General features: G+C 36.5%; 1 protein-coding gene across 2 annotated transcripts in view; it reads left to right on the top strand.

Moving 5' to 3' along the window:
• The window catches only part of IQUB (IQ motif and ubiquitin domain containing), a 78,064-nt gene that overhangs the window by 55,249 nt on the left and 1,588 nt on the right, over positions 1-21,227 (top strand). Inside the window, exons 9-12 of one of the 2 annotated variants that reach the window (XM_069586916.1) lie at positions 3,286-3,456; positions 8,195-8,371; positions 15,022-15,270; positions 16,534-16,719. In XM_069586916.1, the coding sequence (XP_069443017.1) occupies positions 3,286-3,456; positions 8,195-8,371; positions 15,022-15,270; positions 16,534-16,719 (783 nt within the window). The remainder of the gene's footprint in view (positions 1-3,285; positions 3,457-8,194; positions 8,372-15,021; positions 15,271-16,533; positions 16,720-21,227) is intronic. The other variant, XM_069586917.1, reaches the window with a different exon arrangement.

The following is a 21,227-nucleotide window of genomic DNA, read 5'->3' as shown; positions in this document are numbered from 1 at the left end:
GATCACAATAAACTATGGAAAATTCTGAAAGAGGTGGGAATGACAGAGCACCTGACCTACCTCTTGAGAAACCTATATGGAAGTCAGGAAGCAACAGTTAGAACTGGACACGGAACAAGAGACTGTTTCCAAATAGGAAAAGGAGTACGTCAAGGCTGTATATTGTCACCCTACTCATTTAACTTATATGCAGAGTACATCATGAGAAACGCTGGGCTGGAAGAAGCACAAGCTGGAATCAAGATTGCTGGGAGAAATATCAATAACCTCAGATATGCAGATGACACCACCCTTATGGCAGAAAGTGAAGAGGAACTAAAAAGCCTCTTGATGAAAGTGAAAGAGGAGAGTGAAAAAATTGGCTTAACACTCAGCATTCAGAAAACTAAGATCATGGCATCTTGTCCCATCACTTCATGGCAAATAGATGGGGAAATAGTGGAAACAGTGTCAGACTTTATTTTGGGGGGCTCCAAAATCACTGCAGATGGTGATTGCAGCCATGAAATTAAAAGGCGCTTACTCTTTGGAAGGAAAGTTATGACCAAACTAGATAGAATATTCAAAAGCAGAGACATTACTTTGCCAACAAAGGTCTGTCTAGTCAAGGCTATGGTTTTTCCTGTGGTCATGTATGGATGTGAGAGTTGCACTGTAAAGAAAGCTGAGTGCCAAAGATTTGATGCTTTTGAACTGTGGTGTTGGAGAAGACTCTTGAGAGTCCCTTAGACTGCAAGAGATCCAACCAGTCAATTCTGAAGATCAGCCCTGGGATTTCTTTGGAGGGAATGATGCTGAAGCTGAAACTCCAGTACTTGGCCACCTCATGCTAGGAAGGACTGGGGACAGGAGGAGAAGGAGATGACAGAGGATGAGATGGCTGGATGGCATCACTGACTGGATGGACGTGAGTCTGAGTGAACTCCGGGAGTTGGTGATGGACAGGGAGGCCTGGGGTGCTGCGATTCACGGGGTTGCAAAGCGTGGGACAGGACTGAGTGACTGAACTGAACTGAAGTGAACTGATATTTGGAAAAAATACAGAGTATTACTATATTGTAATATCTTAAATGGGACCAAAAACTTGGAGGAAAGGTCGAATTAAATCAACAGCCCAGCTGAGAAGAACCAGAATAGAGTAGATGAACTAAGCATTTCATTAAAAGGTTATTGTACTTGGATTATTACAAATGAAATAACTTATCAGCCTGCAGAGCTAAAGGTATTGTTCACATTACTGGAAGAAAAGAAAAGAAATTACATTTAATAGCATTTCCCTGAGTAAAACTCTGCAGATTAAGGCTTTAGACTTTAAAAGATTGCGATATAAAATGTAGCCTAAGATTGCTTATTCCTTAGAAGTTTCAAAAAGAGCTTTGCAATAAATATTATATTTCAATAACACTCTGAGATCTACCCCAAATAAGAGTATATCCATGAAAACAATATATTTAAAAAATTTCCAAGTGATAATAATTAAATCATAAAATATTCTTATTGAGTATTTCCCTCTTATAATCTTAATAATTCTTACTAATTCTATCTATCTATCTAACTTTACATTATTTAATATTAGATTTGTGTTCTAAAAATAGAAATTAATCAGAGAGCTGCAGCTTTTCATTTGCTAGATTGAAACTAGAACTGAGGATCTAAAGTTTCTAATGAAGATTCCTAGCTCTGCACAACATCCACTTTACCTTTGATCAGAAAATGATGCCATTACTTTGAAAACATATCAAATACATTTGTTGTTAAATAGTAGTTTGGAAGTTTTCAATGTAATTGAGCTAATATAAAATGTAAAAAAAAGGTAAATTGAGGCTGTAACTAAGAATTCCTCATACTATTGTCATACTAAATAAATACAGGCTTATAGAGTTTCTCTATCTGGCTATTCTACATTCCTGATGATTTGTTCCAATATGTGGGCTTCTCTTTAAGCTTTAAACTGAATCAAATTTGAGACTGAAATGCTTGCAAGTATGACATAAATTAAACTACAGGTCTCCCAAGCCTCAAATTATCAGTCTACAAAAAATAGAGCATTGAATGGTTAGAAGTCCTGATCAACATAGTCACCTTTTTTGATAAATTATAATCAGGGAAAGAAACTCAGCACCTTTATGCCTTAAAGTAGAAGAGTCACTGAGTTTTCACTATGCTCTTTCTAGGTCAACAAATCTTCCCTTAAAGTTGTGGTAGTCTTGGCAGGAGGGAACAATAGCACTGGCAAACATAGTCTTTAAATATTCTGTGGTGTCCTGAGTCAGCTAGGACTCACTATTTCCTGTCTCTGAATTCTTAGAGTGGGACTCCCTATATGAGCTTCAGGAAAAATTAACTCCGTCTTTGACCTTCAGTTCAGGAGGTGGGCTAGGTTGAGATGCACCAAGCCAGATCTGGAAATAGAAAGTGAGAATACTACCGATCACCAGGGAGGCAGGGGCCAAAGCACTGCTAAGATAGCTAAATACAGATGTTTTACTGTGGACATCTGCTTTGTAAAGAACTGTGAACTTGTTATGGATTTATTTTTATGGGAAATGGAACTATAACTGAGTTCCATTTCACTATAGTTGTAGGTCTGACACATTAGGATTGTAACAATTGTTCCACAAAGGTTTTTCTCGATTGTCAAGGCACATTCATCCAATTCAATATAATTGAACCAAGTACACTATCTTTTTAGCATTCTAAATAGCATGTTTTTCCCAAGGAGGTAATGAGTTATTTCACAAATCCATCAAGCTAACCATCATACTTTGTCATTGTTTAGTCACTCAGTTGTGCCCAACCCTTTTGCAACCCTATGGACTGTAGTAGTGCCCCAGGCTGCTCTGTCTATGGCATTTCCTAGGCATGAGTACTAGTGTGAGTTGCCATTTCCTCCTCCAGGGCATCTTCTGGACCCAGGGATCAAACCTGAGCCTCCCGCGTCTCCTACACTAGCAGGCAGATTCTTTACCACTGAGCCACCAGGGAAACCCAGCAATCATGCTAGTTAGTACAAATTAGTAGCACATTCTGAATCTTGAGAAAACATTTGCACTTCTGTAGACTGAAGCTCTCTGATATTTTTTCCTCCTAAATTGTTTTACTTTCCTGTGGTCTACCAATTATTTAATTAATTTCTAGTTAGAGCTGACTTAGTGACTGAACAACAAAGTTTTAGTAATATTTTTATTCATAAATCACCTGATAATAAAGTTAACTTACAGTAGACAGAATAAGATTATTTTTGAAACTTTAATTAACTGATAGTTATAATATTATTTTTTTAAGTGTTCAGCTCCAAAGACATGGAGAAGATTTGATGGCAAAATAATTGATATGGATACACAATTTACCATCAGAGCCAGAGAGCTGCAAAACATCTATAGCTGCATCATGCTGAAGAATGTCTCTCAAGATGAGAGGCTGGACGTACTCTTAACGCTTAAACATACAGTAAAGGTACATTAACCTTCTCTTAGGTTTTGGGTGTCATATCACCAGTAAAAATATTGAATACTAAAATAAATAAGATGCTTTCTATTAAGTAATTATAAAGATAATAAATTATTAATTTTATTTTGTCAACAATATATCATTTGGGTACAATTTGGGGAGGATATGGTTTATGCATTAGTATTTATCTAAAAGTTCTTAAACTATGTATTATGATACATACTAATGTAAATATCACACAGTGAATAGTCTAAATATAAATGTCTCTCTAATGAATGCAGATATATATAACATGAGATTAATACTCAATAAAACAGCAATTATTGTCTAGATATTTTGACATTTGTGATGAAAATTTTATTTTTATCCATTTTAAAGCAGAATTTGTATATAAGTATTTTTATTTCTTTTTCCTTATCAGTTATTGACTTAAGGCACATTAAGTAGTTGAGTAAATGTGTCTGATCGAAAGGTCAGTCTCCATAGTTCTTTCACATTACTGCCCATCTTGAAAGCAAAGGCATGAACTCAAGTACTGGCTGCCTTTTCAGAGATGTGCGTCTCGTAACTATGTCTTTGAAGTTAAAGATGGTTAGGAGGAGAGGGAGAAGCAGTAGGTTCAGAGGTAGGAAATAAACATGATATCTCTAGAGGGCAATAAAATGACCAAACTGGAAAAAAGAGAGTTCCGGTAGGGAGTACAGTAGAAATCCTCTTACCTGATGTAATTAGGACCATTAGCTGGTTAATTAAAAGAGTCAGAGGATAGACTCATAAAAGATAAGTTGTGCATATCTTAATACATTTAACCTAACATAACCACATACACATTTACTGAACGATATTTGATAAAGGATCAAGGTCTTTAAGCATAATTTGAATTCTGATTCTATTTATTGTGGCTGTACAACCTTAGATAAATTATTGAATATTTCTGAAACTATTGTTATCTGTAAAATTAGTTGCTTTGAGGATATAAATATATACCTGTGTATATACTTATACATACATCTGTATATACAATATAAATAAAATATATAATTTGTATGTCTCAATATTTACAAATAGGGAGCCCTCAATAAATAAGAAGTGTTATTTTGATGACAGTTACTCATACAGACCAGTGAATCTTGAACTTGAATATACATTAGAATCATCTGGACAGCTTGAAAGAGATAGAGTTATATAGAGAAATGGGGAGAGAGAATATGAGAATAAATTAATAGGAATGATATCTAGACCCCATTTCAGAACAGGTCAATCAGATACTCAAGTGTGATAGCAATGTTAAGATTTTAAAAAATCATTCCAGGTCATTGTAATGTGCTCTCAAAGACCACCGATGCAGATCCTTTCATTAGCCATACTAAGTATGCATTAAAAAAAAAAGAACATTTTATAATTACTGACTTTACCTTCTGATTCCTTCATTCAAACTATGTTTCTTGTAGTCCCTCTTGGGAAGTTGGAGCAACTTAATTCTATTTTATTAATTCTAAATACTTCTACTTTAATCACTTAACTCTTATTTAGCCTTTCTTATTCAATCATTTCAAGTATTTTATTTAAAATGATTGTGAATTATGTAAATATACAGAAATAAACATATCAAGTATATATCTGCAAATGTAAAACTACCAACCCTGTTGCCATCTCCTTGGGCCCAAAACAGGACTTTGTCAGCATCGTCCTTTCTCTTCATATTTTCAATTTACTTTCTCATCCTCTAAAAATAATTACCATGCTTTCTTTTTTTTTTTAAATGTTGTTTATTTATTTATTTATATTTGCTCTGGATCTTTGTTGCTACATGTAGGCTTTCTCTAGTTGCGGCAAGCGGGGGATACTCTCTAGTTGAGGTGTGCAGGCTTCTCATTACGGTGACTTCTTTTGTTGAGGAACACAGGCTCTAAGTGTGTGGGCGTACTTGCCCTGCAATTTGTGGAATCTGTCTGGACCAAGGATCAAGCCAGTGTCCCCTGCACTGGCTGGCGGATTCTCAACTACTGGACGACCAGAGAAGTCTCTTACTTACTTCTCATGGTAGCCATTTCCTTGATTTTTCTTCCTATTTACCAAACATTAGAATGGGAAAGACTAGAGATCTCTTTGAGAAGATTAGAGATAACAAGGGAAGATTTCATGCAAAGATGGGCTCGATAAAGGACAGAAATAGTATGGACTTAACAGAAGCAGAAGATATTAAGAAGAGGTGGCAAGAATACACAGAAGAACTGTACAAAAAAGGTCTTCATGACCCAGATAATTACAATGGTGTGATCACTCACCTAGAGTCAGACATCCTGGAATGTGAAGTCAAGTGGGCCTTAGAAAGCATCACTACAAACAAAGCTAGTGGAGGGGATGGAATTCCAGTTGAGCTAATTCAAATATTAAAAGATGATGCTGTGAAAGTGCTGCACTCAATATGCCAGCAAATTTGGAAAATTCAGCAGTGGCCACAGGACTGGAAAAGGTCAGTTTTCATTCCAATCCCAAAGAAAGGCAATGCCAAAGAATGCTCAAACTATCACACAATTGCACTCATCTCACATGCTAGTAAAGTAATGCTCAAAATTCTCCAAGCCAGGCTTCAGTAGTACGTGAACCGTGAACTTCCAGATGTTCAAGCTGGTTTTAGAAAAGGCAGAACCAGAGATCAAATTGCCAACATCCACTGGATCATTGAAAAAGCAAGAAAGTTCCATAAAAAAACATCTATTTTTGCTTTATTGACTGAGCCAAAGCCTTTGATTGTGTGGATCCCAATAAACTGTGGAAAATTTTGAAAGAGATGGGAATACCAGAGCACCTGACCTGCCTCTTGAGAAACCTATATGCAGGTCAGGAAGCAACAGTTAGAACTGGACATGGAACAACAGACTGGTTCCAAATAGGAAAAGGAGTACGTCAAGGCTGTATATTATCACTCTACTTATTTAACTTATATGCGGAGTACATCATGAGAAACGCTGGGCTAGAAGAAGCACAAGCTGGAATCAAGATTGCCGGGAGAAATATCAATAACCTCATATATGCAGATGACACCACCCTTATGGCAGAAAGTGAAAAACTAAAGAGCCTCCTGATGAAAGTGAAAGAGAAGAGTGAAAAAGTTGGCTGAAAGCTCAACATTCAGAAAACTAAGATCATGGCATCCAGTCCCATCACTGCATGGCAAATAGATGGGGAAACAGCAGCTGACTTTAGTTTTCTGGGCTCCAGAATCACTGCAGATGATGATTGCAGCCATGAAATTTAAAGACGCTTACTCCTTGGAAGAAAAGCTATGGCCAACTTAGAAAGCATATTAAGAAGTAGAGACATTACTTTGTCAACAAAGGTCCATCTAGTCAAAGCTATGGTTTTTCCAGTGGTCATGTATGGATGTGAGAGTTGGACTATAAAGAAAGGTGAGCACCAAATAATTGATGCTTTTCAACTGTGGTGTTGGAGAAGACTCTTGAGAGTTCCTTGGACTGCAAGGAGATCCAGCCAGTCCATCCTAAAGGAGATCAGTCCATCCTAAAGGAGATCAGTCCTGGGTGTTCATTGGAAGGACTGATGTTGAAACTGAAACTCCAATACTTTGGCCACCTAATGCAAAGAGCTGACTCATTGGAAAAGACCCTGATGCTGGGAAAGATTGAGGGCAGGAGGAGAAGGGGACAACAGAGGATGAGATGGCTAGATGGCATTACCGATTCAATGGATGTGAGTTTGGGTAAAGTCCGGGAGTTGGTGATGGACAGGGAGGCCTGGCGTGCTGTGGTTCATGGGATTGCAAAGAGTCAGACACAACTGAGCTACTAAACTGAACTGATACATCTCTAATTAATATACTGTAGTTTTGCTTATTTTTGAATTTTATTTAAATGGAATGAGACAGTAAGTATTATTTTGTGCCTTGCTTCATTTGCTAAACATTAATTTGTAAGATTTAAATTTGGTATTGTATATAGCTCTAGTTAATTCATTTCTGTATATTAGATAATACTTTATTGTATGAACCAAAAGTGTTAATCACTCACAGTCACTCAGTTGTGTCTGACTCTTTGTGAACCCATGGACTGTAGCCCACCAGGCTTCTCTGTTCATGGCGTTCTCCATGCAGAAAAACTGGAATGGGTAGCCATTCCCTTCTATGGGATCTTCCTGACCCAGGGATTGAACCTGGGTCTTCTGTGTTGTAGTGGATTCTTTACCATCTGAGCCACCTACTTTTTCACTTATTTATGCAATCAATTTATTTATGGATATTTGGTTATTTCTGATTTTGAACTGGTTTGAACAATGACTCCATGAATGTTTCTTTAAAGCACTTTAGTAGAATTGCTGGGTTGTAGAATATGGATATCTTAAATTCCAGTAGATAATGTCAATTTCTTTTCCAAATTAGTGGTCTCCATCTATACTTATGGGATTTCCTGGTGGTTCAGCTGATAAAGAATCCACCTGCAATGCGAGAGACTTGGGTTCAATCCTTGGGTTGGAAAGATCCCCTGCAGAAGGGAATAGCTACCCACTCCAGTATTTTGGCCTGGAGAATTTCATGGACTGTTCATGGGGTCGCAAAGAGTTGGACATGAGTGAGCGACTTTCACTTTCACTTTCGTCTATACTTATGTTAGCAATGGTTCATTACTTTTGGAATCTAGTTTTAGCTTGTTTGGATGATAACTTTAGAAACTAACTTGATGATGTTTAATGTTCTATACAAAATACGTGTGTGTATTTTACACAGGAACATGAATGTAAACTGACTCAGGAAATCCTGGAATTGATTGACAGGGAGGTGGACCTTATGATGAGAGGAGTCAAACATCAGAATCTTGAAGGACTCAGAAAAAGGATTGCAACACTCTTTTTTCATTACATCAAAACACCTCTGTTTAATCCAGAAGTTGCAAGATACCTTAAGGTACTCTACCCTTTCCCTGCCCTGTATTCCTTTATTAGAACTCTATGCTCAGAGGAGCCTGGTGTAGGCTCCTGTCCATGGGGTAGCGAAGAGTTGGACACAACTAAGCGACGTCACTTTTCATGCTATAGTAAAATGAGGTATATTCCAATTTTGCTTTAGTACTCTACTAGGGGTCCATGTGGAAGATCATCTTATTGATGAAATTTTCTTTGAATGATATTTTTTCTGTTGATAAATGAACCATTTAACATTTTCTGTTTGTGTTTCCGACCTTGAATTCTCTCCTACTCTCTGGATCAAGTGTCCACTTGAATACTATACTATATTGAATACCTCACAGTCTCTCACACCTTCCAGCTTTCGCACATTCTGGTGCTTCCACCTGGAATGTTGTCCCTGACTTTACGCAGCCAGCTCCTCTTTATTTTTTAGGACTCAGTCCACACGTACTCTTCTCCATTAGGCCTCAGAGAGAGTTAATCTCTTCATTTCTGAGATTCTACATGCACCTTTGTGTTCCTTTATAATACTTACCACATAGTTATAATTATTACTGAGCTGATTCACGTAGATATCCTGCAAGAACTTCAAATGTAATATGTATTTGAATTAAATTGCTTTTTCCAACTCCGATATGCTTAGCCGTCTTTGGAGATTTTTCTAAAAACTTTGCTGTCTTACTTTGCAAGACTATTTAAAACACGTTTAGTAAATTTTTTGAGGTGCTTGTTAAAGAGTTTGAAATATTAATAGTGTTGTTCCAGTGATTATTTTTAGAGTAATAATCTCTAATAATTTAAGAAGCTGACCAAACATCTATTTTGCTTTTAGAAACTTTTAGAAAAAGTAAAAGTGTTTGATTTTTATATTCTTTCTTTTAATGAATTGTTGAAACTTAATTATATTGCAGGAGAACTTTAAAATGTAACAAAAGTTCAAGAGAAAAGTTGACCATCAAAATATTTATCATTGTTCTGTGTTTCCAAACTACTTTTTAGTCTTCTGTGGACTTACACAATTTTCATATGCTTGCAGTAGTATAATAGAATTCAATGTTCTATACATTCACATAACATTATACCATTTTATTCACTTTTTAAATTTACCTTTGGTAAAATCCAATGTTTTTGATAAGTTTTGACAAATGCAGTGTTGTGTAATCAACAGCCAATAGCACAATCAAGATAAAATAGTCTTTTCACCTCCCTGAAATTCCCTCATTATGCTACTTTATAATCAGTCCTTCCCCTGGATGCCTAACCCTTGGCAAACACTGTTCAGCATTTTATTTCTGTAGTTATACCTAACCCTGTCCTATAAATGGAATCATATGATATGTACAAGCATACCATGTTTTATTGCACTTTGCTTTATTGAACTTTGCAGATGCTGTTTTTCTTTCTTTCTTTCTTTTAAATAAATTGAAGATTGTGGCAACCCTTCATTGAGCAAATCTATTGGCACAATTTTTCCAACAGCTTTTGCTCACTTTGTGTCTCTGTGTCACAGTTTGGTAAATTCTTCGAATGTTTCAGACTTCCTCATGTTTATTATGTTTGTTACAGTGATTTGTGGTCATTGATCTTTGATGTTGCTATTATAATTGTTTTGGGACATCATAAACCTTGCCCATATAAGACAGCAAATTTAATTGCTGTGTGTATTCTGACTGCTCTACCAACTGGTGGTTCTTCCTTCTCTCTTCCTCTCCTCAGTTCAGTTCAGTTCAGTCACTCAGTCATGTCCAACTCTGCAACCACATGAATTGCAGCACACCAGGCCTTCTCCTCAGACAACCCCTATTCCCTCAGACACAACATTATTGAAATTAGGCGAGTTAATAACCTTACAAAAGCCTCTAAGGGTTTAAGTGAAAAGAAGAGTTGCACACCTCTCCCTTTAAATCAAAAGCTGGAAATGATTAAACTTAATGAGAATAGGCCAAAAGCTAAGCCTCTTGCACCAGTTAGCCAACTTGTGAATGCAAAGGACAAGTTCTTGAAGGAAATTGAAAGTGCTACTCCAGTGAACACATGAGTGATAAGAAATTGAAACAGCCTTATTGCTGGTATGTAGAGAGTTTGAGTCGTCTGGATAGAAGATCAGACTTACCATAACATTTCCATAAGCCAAAGCTTGGTCCAGAGCAAGGCCCTAATGGTCTTCATTTTCTTGAAGGCTGAGAGAGGTAAGAAAGCTGCAGTAGAAAAGTTTGAAGCTCACAGTGGTTGGTTCATGAGATTTAGGGAAAAGAGCTCTCCATAACATAAACGTAGAAGCAACAAGTTATCCAGAAGATCTTGCCAAGATAATTAATGAAGATGGCTACACTACACAGTAGATTTTTAGTATAGATGAAATGGCCTTATACTGGAAGAAGATGATATCTAGGACTTTCATAGCTAGAGAGAAGTCAAATTCCTAGCTTCAAAGCCTTAAAGGACAGGCTGACTCTCTCAACTAATGCACCTGGTGACTTTAAGTTTAAACTAGTACTCATTTACTATTCTGAAAATACTAGGGGCCCTTAAGATTTATTACCAAGCTGTTCTGCTTGTGCTCTGTAAATGGAACAACAGAGTTTATATAACAGCACATCTTTTTCTAACCATGGTTTAGTTAATGTTAATATTTTAAGCACACTGTTGAGACCTACTGCTCAAAAAAATAAAAAGATTCCATTCAAAAGAAAAAAAGAAAAGCAACTAGTAGCATACAAGGAAACTCTTAAGACTATCAGCTGACTTTTCAATAGAAACTTTGCAGGCTGGAAAGGATTGGCATAATATAGTCAAAGTGAGAAAAGGGGGGAAAAAAAAACTACCATTGAGAATATTCTACCTGGCAAGGCTATCATTCAGATTTGAAAGGGAGATAGAGTTTTACTAACAACCAAAGCTTAAATAATTCAGCATCACTAAACCACCTGTATAAGAAATTTTAAAGGACTACTCTAAGCAGAAAAGACTACAGCTAGAAATAAGAAAATTATGAAAGCAAAGATCTTGTTAGTAAAGGCAAACATATAGTAAAGATAGTAGATCAACCACTTAGACAGCTAGTAGGAAGGTTAAAAGACAAAAGTAGTAAAATCATCTATCCACAATAAGTAATTAAAGGATACAAAAAACAAAAGATGTAAACTATAATGTCAGAAATATTAACAATGGCAGTGGTGGCTGGTGGAATAAAAATACAGGGATATTAGAACATGTTTGAACTTAAGGGAACATCAACTTAAAAATAATACATGTTGTTGTATATTAACCTCATGGTAACCACAAGCCAAAAACCTATAATAGATAAACACACAAAAGAGAAAATTCAAACATAATACTAAAGAAAGTAATCAAATCATAAGAGGAAGAGAACAAAAGAAGAAAAGAGCAACAAAAATAATAATAAAAACCATAAACCAACCAGAAGACAATAAACAAAATGGTTATAAGTGCATCCCTATCAATAATTTCTTTAAATGTAAATGGACTAAATGCTCCAAATAAAAGATATAGAATGGCTGAATGGATAAAAAAATACAAGAGCCATGTATATGTTGCCTACAGGAGACTTTCTTCAGGTCTAAAGAAACAGACAGACTGAGAGTGAAGGGATGGAAAAGGGTATTCCATGCAAATAAAAGCAAAAAGAAAACTGGAGTGCATGCTTAGTTGTGCTCATTTGCTCAGTCACGTCTGACTCTTTGTGAATTCCATGGACTGTAGCCCGCCAGGTTCCTCTGTCCATGGGGATTCTCCAGGCAAGAATACTGGAGTGGGTTGCCATGCCCTCCTCCAGGGGATCTTCCCAAACCAGGGATCAAACCCAGGTCTCCTCCATTGCAGATGGATTCTTTAATGTCTGAGCCACCAGGGACAAGATAGACTTTAAAACAAAGATTGTGCTGAGACAAAGAAGGACATTACATAATTATAAAGTGATCAATCCAACAAGAAGATAACAATTGTAAATATATATGTATCAAACCAGGATTAGCTAAATATATAAAGGAAATGCAACAAACATAAAGGAAAAAATTGACAGTAACAATAATAGTAGGGAATTTTAACACCCCACTTCCATCAATGGACAGATCATTGAAACAGAAAGTCGATAAGGAAACAGTGGCCTTAAATGACATTTTAGACCAAATGACTTAATAGATATATGAATATGAAACGTTCCCTCCAAAAGCAGTGAAATACACAATCCTTTCAAGAGCTCATGGAACATTCTCCAGTATAGATCTCATGCTAGGCCACAAAATAAGTCTCAACAAATTTAAGAAGACTGAAATCTATCAATCATCTTTTCAAACCACAATGGTATGAGACTAGAAATCAGCTACAAGAAAAAATAAAAACTGCAAAAAACACAAACATTGGGAGGTTAGGCAATGTGAACTTAATGACCAATGGTTCACTGAATAAATCAAACAGAAAATTCAAAAAATACCTGATGACAAATAAAAATGAAAAGACAATGATCCAAAATTAATGAGATGCAGTAAAAGCAGTTCTAAGAGGAAAGTTGATAGTGATACAAACCTACTTCAGGAAATAAGAAAAGAATAAGCCACCTAACATTACACCTATGCAAACTAGAAAAAGAAGAACAAACAAAACACAAAATTAGTAGAAGGAAAGAAATAATACAAATCAGAGAAGAAATAAATAAAATAGAGATTAATAATAAATCTAAGAGCTGGTTCTTTGAAAAGATAAACAAAATTGATTAACCTTTAGACAGACTCATCAAGAAAAATAGAGGTACCAAGTCAATAAAATCAGAAATAAAAAAGGAAATAAAGTTACAACCAACACTACAGAAATACAGAGGATTGTAAGAGACTTTACTATGAACAGTTTATATACCAATAAAGTGGACAAACTACAAGAGATAGAGAAAATCTTACAAATATACAGTCTCCCAAGAATGAATCTGGAAGAAATAGAAATAGTGAACAGACCAATTACCAGTAATGAAATTGAATCAATAATCAACAAACAAAAGCTCATGACCAGACTGCTTCACAGGAAATGGTACTAAACATTAAAAGAAGAATTAGCATTTATCCTTCCCAAACTACTCCAGAAAGCTGAAGGGGAAAGAATATTTCCAAATTCACTCTTTGAGGCCAGCATCACCATGATACTGAAACAAGGCAAAGACATCACAGAAAATTACACACAGATATCACTCATGAACATACATGCTTAAGTCCTCAACAAAAGATTAGCAAACTGAATTCAACAGCACACTAAAAGGATCATGCACCGTGATCAAGAGAGATATCTCTGGGATGCAGGAATGTTTCAACAGTGTAAATCAGTATCATATACCACATTAACAAATTGAAGAATGAAAATTATATGATCATTTCAATAGATGCAGGAAGAGTTTTGACAGTCTTCAATGTTTATTTGTGATTAAAATTTCTCAACAAAGTGGATATAGGGGGAACACACCAACATAATAAAGGTCATATATGACAAACCTACAGCCAACATAATACTCAATAGTAGAAAGCTGAAAGCATTTCCTCGGTGATCAGGAACAAGAAAAGGATGCCCACTCTTGCCATTTTTATTCACCATGGTATTAGCAGTTCTCACCAAATCATTTTGTCAAATCATTGTGTAGAACATCTGAAACTAACATAATATTGTACATCAACTATATATGTCAATACTTAAAAAATATAATAAATACAAGACCTTCCACCAGAAGGAAATAAGGCTCAGATGATAGCATCTTTGAGTAAGAGTACTTTTAATTAATGTATCAGATGAGGTAATATCCAAAACAACTTGTACAACTCAATAGCAAAATAATTTTAATCCAATTTAAAAGTGGGCAAAGGAGCTGAACAAACATTTTCCTGAAGAAAGCATACAAATAGTTAACATATATATGAAGAATTGTCACTCATTATCACTAATCATCAGAGAAATGCAAATCAAAACCACAATGAAATATCACCCCCTCAATGTTGAAATGTCTATTATTAAAATAACAGAAGATAACAAGTATTGGCAAGGATGTGAAAAAAAGGGAATCCTTGTGTACTGTTAGTGGAAATGTAAATTGGTACTGCCATTATGGAGGTTCTTCAAATAGTTCTAGAAACAGAACTACTGTATAATGCAGAATTTCAAAGTTTGAACACTGATGAATGAGCCAGCCCAAATTTAGTGTGGAGTTGGAATGAAATGAGAACACTTGTTTTAGTGGGCTTTTATTTATATATGAATTTATCTGTTGCCTGTAAGAAAAATTAATACAGAATACCACCAAAAATCTAAATTCTTCTATAAATAAGTGTCAAAGGACTTTTTTCCTGTTCTTTCTGGAAGGTTTTCTTACTATTGCAACTCAAAGCCTCTAACTACTCATTTTTTTCAGCCAGTTAATTTTCTAGGTGATTTTACCACATGTATCTAAAAGTTGATGAACAATAGATTTTTAACATTTTGACAGAGTGAATGAATATGACTTGAAATTTAAATTTTTCATAGAGTAGAAAGTTAGGGAAAAATATAACTTTAAAATTAACCAACTATTTATCTCATTCTAAGATAAGTTAGCCCTTAACATTTGGCCTGGCTATTAAACTTTTCTTTCTTTGTTTCTTTTTTTTTATTGTTTAGGTCCCGCAGGACCCATTGAAGTTCTATAGGAAAATTTACTTTTGCCACAGTTGCCAGCTCTATTTGCCTTCTGCAGAGTTTCCTGTATCATCCACCTCACACCGCATTTACCAGTGTCGTCAGTGCATTAACCTTGACAATGAGAGTCGAAAACGAGAATCATATTTGAAGTACAAATGTTTACTTCAACGGCTCTACTGTTCAGAAGCTGATTATGAAGATGGTTCTGAAATTGCTTTCCTGATACAGGTATGATGAGTAAATGTTGCCAATCATGGATGAAACCTGTTCATTGATTTTACAGAAAAGATTTCTGCTTTCCCATCCAAACCTTTTAAAATAATGGCTCTTCTTCCTGTGTTTATTCTTTCTGAAGCTTGCCCCTCTGGCAGTCCTAAGTTTATATATGCAGTCCTCTTGATAAAAAGTCATTTCAAGAGCTGTAGCTAATATGGTTTAAATTTTTAAAAAGTTTATAAGCAGTTATTTCATTTCCCCCTTGTTCTCTTTTTTTTTCACTGAAACGATGTTTTTAATAACACTAAATAAATTGCTTATTCTTTTTCACATCTTAATTTCCTAATTTCTAAAATGGGAATAAAATGATCTGCAAGTAACCCTGAGGATAAGCTGAAAGTTACTAATGAATTTTAGAAAGTACTTAATACCATATAAATATAAGGTAAAATTAGCATGTTGGAAGAAATACACACTGCTTTCTCTGGATGCAGTCATGACTGTGAGACTGGTAACATAGTTTGGGCAGAGTGAGCAGAGATTGGGCTTCCCTGGTAGCTCAGCTGGTAAAGAATCCACCTGTATTGCAAGAGACCCTGGTTCGATTCTCTGGTTGGGAAGATCCCCTGGGGAAAAGATGGGCTATCCACTCTAGTATTCTTGGGCTTCCTTGGTGACTCAGCTGGTAAGGAATCCACCTGCAATGTGGGAGGCCTGTGTTCGATCCCTGGGTTGGGAAGATCCCCTGAAGGAGGGCATGGCAACCTACTCCAGTATTCTTGCCTTGAGAATCCCCATGGACAGAGGATCCTGGTGGGCTACAGTCCATGAAGTCACAAAGAGTCAGACACAACTGAGCAACTAAGCACAGCACACACACATGGGCACTGAAAGGCTTCCCTGGTGGCTCAGTTGGTAAAGAATCTGCCTACAGTGCAGATCTGCAATGCAGCAGACCCAGGTTTGATCCCTGGATCAGGAAGATCCCCTGAAGAAGGAGATGGTGACCCACTCCAGTACTGTTGCCTGAAAATTTCCATGGACAGAGGGGCCTGGCGGGCTAAGTCCATGGGGCCCCAAGAGTCGGACATGACTTAGTGATTAAACCACCAGCACCACCATGTGTGCTGAAAACCTCATGAATAATGTTTCCCTTTAAAAAATACACTGAATTTGTTTTCTCAAGGAATATAATAGTCTTAAAGAAATTTTATGGTTAGAATAAAATTTTATGTTTAGAATATTTTTATTTTAAAAATATGTTTTGACATGCAGCTACAAGATATTCAGTACCTGACAGAGAATATCTGGGCATCCCAGTCTGTGCTCAGTGCTTGGAAGGATCTCAATGATCTGGTCATGGTCAGATGGGATAAGTCTGTGGAATGGTCTCCCTGGAACTGCATTCTTCTTACCAAAGATGAAGGCGCTATTCATCTCAAACTAAAGAGTATTGAAGAGGTAAGAAAGTCAATCTGTGACCTTAGTTAGATCACTGGAATTATTAGAAGTACCTTGATTGCCTTTTAGGGCTTCCCTGATAGCTTAGCTGTTAAAGAATCCACCCACAATGCAGGAGATCTGGGTTTGATCCCTGGGTTGGGAAGATCCCCTGGAGAAGGGAAAGGCTACCCACTCCAGTATTCTGGCCTGGAGAATTTCATAGACTCTATAGTCCATGGGGTTGCAAAGAGTTGGACATGACTGAGCAACTTTCACTTTCACTTGACTGCCTTTTACTACATTCCATGCATAATTTGAATGGTTTCATTGGATTAAGCAACAGAGAACCCATGGATAACAGCAACAAATACCTGGATGGTATGTATGGCAGAAATTGAAATTTAAAGGAGGTTAAGGCACATAAGGGAAAAGGCAATGGCACCCCACTCCAGTGCTCTTGCCTGGAGAATCCCACGGATGGGGGAGCCTGGTGGGCTGCAGTCCATGGGGTTGCTGGGAGTCAGACATGACTTAGTGATTTCACTTTCACTTTTCACTTTCATGCACTGGAGAAGGAAATGGCAACCCACTCTAGTATTCTTGCCTGGAGAATCCCAGGGACGGGGGAGCCTGGTGGGCTGCCGTCTATGGGGTCTCACAGAGTCGGACACTACTGAAGTGACTTGGCAGCAGCTTGGCAGCAAGGCACATAAGAGATAAAGATAAGACATCTGGAAGTCTTACAAGTACCTCATATGAAACCACTCCCTCCTAATAATAGCAAGTTCAAGCACATTAGTCCCACAGTAAATTTCACAAGAGCCAGGGACACTGTTTAGTTTTTTTGTGTCTATATCTCTAATACTTACAACAGTGTCACAGAGTAGATAATTAATATGTATTTGTTGAATGAATAAATGAATACTATCACCAGATAGGTATTATGGAACCTAGAATCTGTCCTTTGATTATTCTTCACAGGTCTGCCTAAAAGCACACTAACTTCTCAGATAAATTCTGTTCATAATTTTGTGTCCTAAACGGCAGTCCTACCAATGGAGTGTAGTTCTGAGGCTTAATTTTTCATTTTCTTTCAACTAGCTAGAAGTGGGAAAAGTGCTATAAAAATTAAACACCATTTAATTTCAGTAACTTACAAGATGCAATCTGTAAAACATTTTGATGAATAGAATTGAGGGGTCCCTGATGAGTTCTCAGAAAGCTCTGTTTGCACTAAGTAAACCTATGATCCCAACAGCTGATACTGAATCTCTGCTTCCCACTGATTAAATTGCTGTACTTATTCGATACAAGATGTCAGCTAAGGGAAAATAAAGAAATGACTTCAAACATAATAGTCATTTTGAATCATGCTCTTCCCTGTATGTGTTTTTATTGGGGAGGGGGAAGGTGTAAAGAGGAGGAAGTAATTAAATTGTTCGCTTTTTTGAATAATTTTCCAGTAGATGCCAGGATAAGAAAAATTTCACCCTAGGGACTGGAGGAAAGGGTAACAAACTGAAGCCGTGTTAAATATTATATTTAGTCAACTAAGCTGCCCCATAAATATTCAATCACTGGAAGCCTAGCCAATACTAGCAGAATCATTTCATATAGGAACCATAGTGGAATTGAAATTCATTCCCAAAGGTGATATTCCGCTGCTTCTTCAATTAATGCGCAAACTCCCTTTGTGCATTTAATCAAGTTACTGCAGTATCAAATTAAATGTTTTATTCACATGCATTTCTAATTTCAGGATCTTACTGAATTTCTGTAAATAGAGCTCCATTTACACTAAGTAAGCCTAGTGTAAATAAAGAAGTAACTTCAAACATAATTGTTATTTCAGACAAACTAAATTGCTGTTTTATGGTTTGGGGCTGGTGTAATCTTTTAAGTATTAATATTCATCCTAGTTAAAGAACAGTTTATGTCTTGTGGCAAAGTAAAACATTTCCAGAATTTCCTAAATACACAGAGCTATTTGCTATCAAAGGGCTTCCCAGGTGGCACTAGTGGTAGAGAACCCACCTGCCAGTCCAGGAGACATAGGAGAGGCAGGTTTAATCCCTGGGTTGGGAAAATCCTCTGCAGAAGAAAATGGCAACCCACTCCAGTAATCCTGCCTGGAGAATCCCATGAACAGAGCTTGGTGAGCTACAGTCCATAGGGTCGCAAAGAGTCAGACACTACTGAAGCGACTTAAGACACATTTGCTATCTCATTGAGAAAAAAATTACTTAACAGTTAAAATAATCTTGACTCCTACAGTCAGTCATGACACAAATTGTAGGAAAAGCATGGAAAAAGGTTTCTGTTCTCTGAACTGTATATGAGGTAGTTCAGTTTCTCACAGTGTGTACATTGGCCAAAGTAGGAAAATGGTGGATTTAAAGTCAGAAGATCTGACCTAGTATTTCCCCATCTGTCACTGAGGATCCACAGGACATTAGGACCTGCCTTCTTTGCTTTGTAAAATTTTATAAAAGTTAGCTAAAAACATGAATCTGGTATAGAAGATTAGAGTGCTATGCTTAATCACTCAGTCGGATCTGACTCTTTGTGATCCCATGGACTGTAGCCTGCCAGGTTCCTCTATCCTTGGGATTCTCCAGGCAAGAATGCTGGAGTGGACTGCCATTTCCTCCTCCAGGGGCTTTTCCTAACCCAGGTCTCCCTCACTGCAGGTGGGACTCTTTACTGTCTAAGCCACCAGGCAAGTCACAGAGGGTAAGAGTAGCCTTAGCTTTAATTCTGACTCTATCACTTATGAGTTGCAAGAAGCTGGGCAAGTTTGTTGCTGACTCAATACCCCAGTTTTTTCATATATAACGTAGGGATGATGAATATTGGATATTTTTCCATATTATATTATTCTTTAAGAGTTACTTATTGTTCTTTTTATTGTTTGTAACATAATGTGATATTCTCTTTAATGATTGATTTGGCTTTGTTTATGCACTTTGAAAATCTATAAGGTTCTCTACGTGTATTGTTTAATGTTATATTAATATTAATATAACATAAATGTGTCAGTACTCCTTGAATGAAATATGGGCTAAGAAGTGTTGGAAGGAGGTTAGATGAGGGTTTTTTTCTTTTTTTTTGTCACACTATGCATCGTGAGATCTTAGTTTCCTCATCAGGGATTGAACCCGGGCCCCCTGCTTTGGGAGCATGGAGTGATAACCATTGGCATGCCAGTGAACTCCCTAGGTGAATTTGTCTGTAGAGAAGCATTTTTTTTTAATTAAAGTATAGTTGATTTATAACATTATAGTTAGTTTCAAGTATAAAACATGTTTCAATAGTTTTATAGATTATATTCTATTTAAAGTCATTATAAAACAATGGCTATATTTACCTGTGCTGTACAATATATTCTTGTTGCGTATCTATTTATACAAAGTAGTTTGTGTTTCTTAATCCTGTCTTGCCCCGTACCTTCCTTTTTCCCACTGGTAGTCACTAGTTTGTTCTTTGTATCTATGACTTGTTTCTGTTTTGTTTTGGTATGTATATTTGCTTTATTTTTTAGATTGCACATGTAAGTGATAATATAAAGTATTTTCTTTCTCTTTCTGACTTCTTTCTCTAAGCATAATGCTTTCTAGGTCCATCTGTGTTGTTAATTGCAGCTTTTCTTTCTTTTTTAATTGCATATTATTCCATTGTGTATATATGTATATATACCCTGGAGAGGAAACCTTAAAATAAGCCCAGGATACTTCTATGTAATGCTTTCTGTAAGAATGCCGTGTCCTCTGGCTCCTTTTCTCGAGGGCTTTATTTACCTTGACACTGTGGAAGCATCTTTAGGAAGGAGATATCTGGCCTTTCAGAAAACAAATTTTAGGAGGAGGCACAGATAGTCTTTGTGATTTGGTTGAAAAGAGTCAGGTAAAATTAATAAAGAAAATAAATGGTGTTTGTTAATTCAACCAGAATTTGCTTTTGAATCTGAGGGTTACTGTGATGAGTGCTTGGGGAAAAACAGAGAAATCTAATGGACACAATTCTTGATCATCTCAGTTGCATTTGAGCTTAGCTGTAAATAACAAATTAAGCAATTTGCAAGCAAGTTAATTTAACAAATTAACCAAATATGGGGCTGCTTTTCTTATATAAAAGGAATCCAGAGTTTGGCAATGACAGGGTGGTTGTATGGTAGCTCTACAATGTTCTCAAAAATTCAGGCCCTCTAACTTCTTCCACAGCCATATTTAAACTGGCTTTAATCCTAATGATTGTGTACCCTTAGAGATAGATAGCTACTTTATCTCCTGCATTATACCCAACTCCTAGATATAGCAAAAGCCTAAAGGTACTTGACAGGTGAGGCTTCCCACTCCCAAAGAACGTCCCTGTAAGCTTTATCCAGTGACTTCTTTTTAAAAAATGTACACATATACATATGTGTGTGTGTATATATTCACATATATATATTTCTGCCATGTATATATATGTGTGTATGTGTATATATGTGCATATATATATATGTATATACACACATGTACATGAAA

Source organism: Ovis canadensis, chromosome 4 (genome assembly GCF_042477335.2).
Source record: "Ovis canadensis isolate MfBH-ARS-UI-01 breed Bighorn chromosome 4, ARS-UI_OviCan_v2, whole genome shotgun sequence".
Classification (NCBI taxonomy): Eukaryota; Metazoa; Chordata; class Mammalia; order Artiodactyla; family Bovidae; genus Ovis; species Ovis canadensis.
Note: the sequence above shows the minus strand (reverse complement) of the source record. Positions and strands in the feature narration are given on the sequence as shown.